This window comes from Dipodomys ordii, unplaced genomic scaffold (genome assembly GCF_000151885.1).
Source record: "Dipodomys ordii isolate 6190 unplaced genomic scaffold, Dord_2.0 Scaffold14386, whole genome shotgun sequence".
Classification (NCBI taxonomy): domain Eukaryota; kingdom Metazoa; phylum Chordata; class Mammalia; order Rodentia; family Heteromyidae; genus Dipodomys; species Dipodomys ordii.
In genome coordinates, this window is record NW_012281598.1 from 1 (window position 1) to 4332 (window position 4332).

A 4332-nucleotide genomic window follows, 5' to 3' on the forward strand; every position below is an offset into this window, starting at 1 on the left:
AAAAAAAAAAAAACTTAAGGTTTAACAAATTAGAGGAACTTTCTGATTTTAACATTTACATTATTGGGTAATGACAGTAATATTGTAATTATTGATCTCATATAATGCTAAGTTAGAGAAACTGAGTGAACAGTGTGAGACACACATGTAGAACTCTGGTATGCCACTGTGTGTGGGGTGGGGGAAGAGAGAGAGAGAGAGAGAGCAGGGAGAGAGAGCAGGGAGCTGGGAGCAAGGCTGGTACACAGAATGGACCAAAGCAATAGTCTTCTAAAGAAGTTCCACATCATTTTCAATGTCTGTGTGCAGACCCGGTACTTCCTGCAGCCCTGGCATTGGCACAGGCTGTTGAAACTCTCCATCTCCTGCACACACAGCTGGCCTGCCTTCCTGTAAAGGCGGTGGAATACAGTGCTTAGGAGCACTGCCAGCTGACCAGCTCCACTCACAGGCACCACCCAGAGAACCTGAAGCAAATTAAGGGACCTGTGAAGGCATCTTATGTTCTTTTTAAATCTGAAGAAAAAAGTTTTTTAGGTTTTTAGAAAGTTTTTATTAATCGATTAATCTTTACAATATGATAGAGAGAGAACACTCAGCCCTTTTCCCTCCTTGGTATTAAGGCTTGAACTCAAACTCACCCTTAGCTTTTTCAACAAGGCTAGAGCTCTACCCAAGGAGTCACAGGTCCACTTCCAGCCTTTTGGTAGTTAATTGAAGAAGAGAGTAAGTTAATTCACAATCCTCAGATTGCAGCCTCCTGAGTAGTTAGGATTACAGGCATGGGCCACCAGTCCCCAGCCAGTATTTCGGTTTTGAAATAGAATCTTCCTTACTTTGCTGAGACTGGTTTCCAATTCGAGATCCTCCTAACCTCTGCCCCTGGTGTAGCTGGTATTACAGGTGTAAGTCTGTAATCTTTTATCATTTCTGGTTTTCACGGAGCCTGATTAATTTTTAGTATCTCTGTGTTGCAAGAGGCCTAGAAAGGCAAAAGTATTGGGAGCCCACTGTTGAATTCACGGTCGACCCCTGCACCTCTTTCTTCTCCCTCCCTTGCGGTACCAGGAGCTCCAAAGCTACCGGGCAGGCAGCCCAGGTGAGGTCAGCGTAGAAATGGATGCTGCACCAGGACTGGACCTCACGGGGATCCTCAACGACATGAGGGCGCAGTTTGAAGCCGCCGCGGAGCAGAATCGGAAGGATGCAGAAGCCTGGTACCTGGAAAAGGCAAGCCAAGAGACCAAAGCTTCTGATGCACTGGCAGATGAAGGTGAGTGGGCTGGGGCGCTCACCCCCTGAATCCCGCCCCCCACGTTGCCATTGCAGAGCGGGGAGCTCAGGAAGGAGATCAGCAGCAACACCGAGCAGCTGCAGTCCAGCAAGAGCGAGATCAGCGACCTGAGGCGCGAGCTCCAAAACCTGGAGATTGAGCTCCAGTCCCAGCTGGCCATGGTAGGCTGTGGGACGCCGCCACGAGTCCTGGGCCAGGGCGGGCACCCCCGTCGCAGTGTGCTGCCGGCCACGCGCTGCGCTCCCCTGCCGTCCCTCACTGCTTGCTTCCTTCCTTCGTGCAGAAGAAGTCCCTGGAGGAGTCCCTGGCCGAGACCCAGGGCGACTACTGCGGCCAGCTGTCCCAGGTGCAGCAGCTGGCGGGCGACCTGGAGGAGCAGCTGCAGCAGGTGCGCGCCGACGCGGAGCGCCAGAGCGCGGAGCACCAGCGGCTGCTCAACGTCAAGGCCCGCCTGGAGATGGAGATCGAGACCTACCGCCGCCTGCTCGAGGGGGAGGCCGAGGGGTGAGTCCCACCCGGGCTACAGTAGGCCTCTGCGGTAGGAGGAGAAGGGGGACTCTTCAATATATAGAAAATAGCAACCCCTGCTGCGGGGAGTGTTGGTGCATTGATGACACTGGGGAAGTTGAGGAAAGGAGAGAAAGCAAGGGAGGGGAAGTGGGGAGGGTGGAAGGGAGGAGGAAAAGCAAAGAAAATAATAAAGGAAAAAAAAAGAAAGAAAGCAGGGAGGGAGGGAGGATGGAAGGAAGGGAGGGGAAAACAAATCTAGGATACACATGCCTAGAACTTACTAAATTACTGTGCAAAGTGTTGTCACACATTATCTTACTTGATAATAATTAATAAAATGCTGCAATGAACAAAGGCACCACAGACTGAAGTTTATTGCATGTTCCTTTTAAAAAGAATCAGACCATTTGATGATCTGGTGCTAAAGAGGTCACATCAAGCAGGAATCATTCAGATTTGTCATAGCAAACCTCCCAAAAGTCATAGTGCTCTGGATTGGAGGGGAGGACGTCAGGATTGGTGCCTGGGACATCCAATTTCTAGGACCAGGTCTTCCGCTGATTGCCAGGTCCCTTCTCTTCCAAACCAAGGCACGGTTTGGAAATGTAGGTTGGCAAGCCATCTGTTTTGCTGTTGGACTATATCCCTCCACAAGAAGTCTGGGATCCCTTATCTGTTTTGTCATAGCTTCATAGGATTTTTTTTCTAATTTTTAGTGCAAATAGCAAATTCCCCTCTCGTTTTCTCATTTGGATAAGCATCAACCCAAGGTCATATCTCATTGTTTTTGTTACAGTGCTGAATTCGATGAAAGCTTGCTTGTGTTGAGCAACAAGTCTCAAGCCGGATCAATTGATTCCTCTAAAGGTATTTAGATAAGAGCCACTGACAAGAAGTCAGGTTCTCACGTAGTCATGTAAAACTCGCAACTCTTATTGTAAAGATCAGTACTGATAGCATAAAGCAGTGGTGTATTCTTGCAGCAAAATGAATAGTGTATTAAAAAATTTTTGTCAGGCCCAGGAGGGAAGAAAAACCATTATACAAAGAAGTATTAAAGAGCAGCACAATCATTTTTTGAAGTATTGTTTAATGTACTGGGTGTGATGGTAATCCCAGCACTTGGGAGACTGAGATAGGAGGATCAGGAGTTTGAGGCCAGACTCAAACTTTGATGTCCTGTCTCAAAAAAAAAAAAAAGGAAAAAGAAAGAAAATCATTTTATTCCTACAGAGGATAATGCTGAGTAAGGGTCACTTTCACTGGATAAAGCTATTAAAAAAAACATAGAAGTTACTTTTGAAAGTTTCAATTTGGTGGATTGTATTATTCACACTCAATTCAGAAGCTTCAACAATAATCAATTTCAGATTAATATTTGAAACACTAGCTGGGCGCTGTCGGCTCACCAGTAATCCTAGCTAACCAGGAGGCTGAGATCCAAGGATCATGGTTCAAAGCCATCCCAGGCAGGAAAGTCTGTGAGCCTCTTATCTCTAATTAATCACAGAAAAAGCCAGACGTAGAGCTATGGCTCAAGTGGTAGAGCATTAACCTTGAGCAGAAGCAACTCAGGGAGAGTGCCCAACCCCAGAGTTCAAACCCCAAGACCAGAAAAAAAATGGAACACTAATGTACACCTTCTTTTATTCAATGTTTATCTTTAGATCCACATAAGACCCGAAAAATCAAGACAATCGTGCAGGAGGTGGTCAACGGTGAGGTAGTCTCATCCCAAATCCAGGAAACTGAAGAACAAATATAAAATCCTACAAGATCAGCCCATGCTTCCTTAGGAAGAAGAAATTTACCACTTTCACAGTAAAACACTAGCCTAGTTTAATCTCTGCTATGACCTGTTTAATTTTCTATGAGTTCCCACATCTACTGAGTCTCTTTTGCCCTTCTGAAACAATATTCCTTTACAAGTTCCTGTGTTCGCACTGGACTTCATTACAAACCAACATCACCTGCCATCTTTCTGGCCCAGGAATTGTCTTTCAGTAAACTTTCTTCTGATCACCTGGTCCATTTTAAGAAAAACACAGGAGCTTTGCTGAAGTAGTATTGTTCATAGAGCTAGCTTCAATAAAGATTGATAGCAATAACATGGGGAGCATGTTTGCTTGATTTTCACAATAATATCAAGCTCCAGTATCAAATGTTAATGATTACCTACAGCCAAACACAGCACCAAGATGTTGAAGTTGGAGATTAAGTTTAAGAAGATTCTTCTGGAAGTTCTGTCCTGTTTACATCAACCCATTTGGATTGTCAATTTATATTGTCCACTAAAGGGGACAACAGTTACCCTGTTCACTTCCTAACATCTTTCATACAGTTAAGAAAATGCTTTTTTGAGTGCTTACAGCATGCCCAATTGGAGATTCAGTGATGATTAAGACAGTCTTTACCTTGAAGTGTTCAGAGGTGACCAGAAAACAGTGACCCAGTGAGAGAGGTCTCCCAAAAGTTGGAAGGAGATATGGAGAAAGAAGTGGTCAGTTTGTGAGGGAGGAATTAAAATG

At 45.4% G+C, this 4332-nt stretch overlaps 1 protein-coding gene across 1 annotated transcript; it reads left to right on the forward strand.

The window, feature by feature from the left end:
* Positions 1 to 1068: 1068 nt before the first annotated feature.
* On the forward strand, positions 1069 to 3569 carry LOC106002582 (keratin, type I cytoskeletal 12-like; the record flags this gene model as incomplete). Its single annotated transcript, XM_013037436.1, has 5 exons — positions 1069 to 1230; positions 1330 to 1455; positions 1578 to 1798; positions 2601 to 2671; positions 3472 to 3569. Coding segments are annotated over 5 exons (678 nt in total), but the record flags the coding sequence as incomplete, so codon positions are not given.
* Between the last annotated feature and the right edge of the window lie 763 nt (positions 3570 to 4332).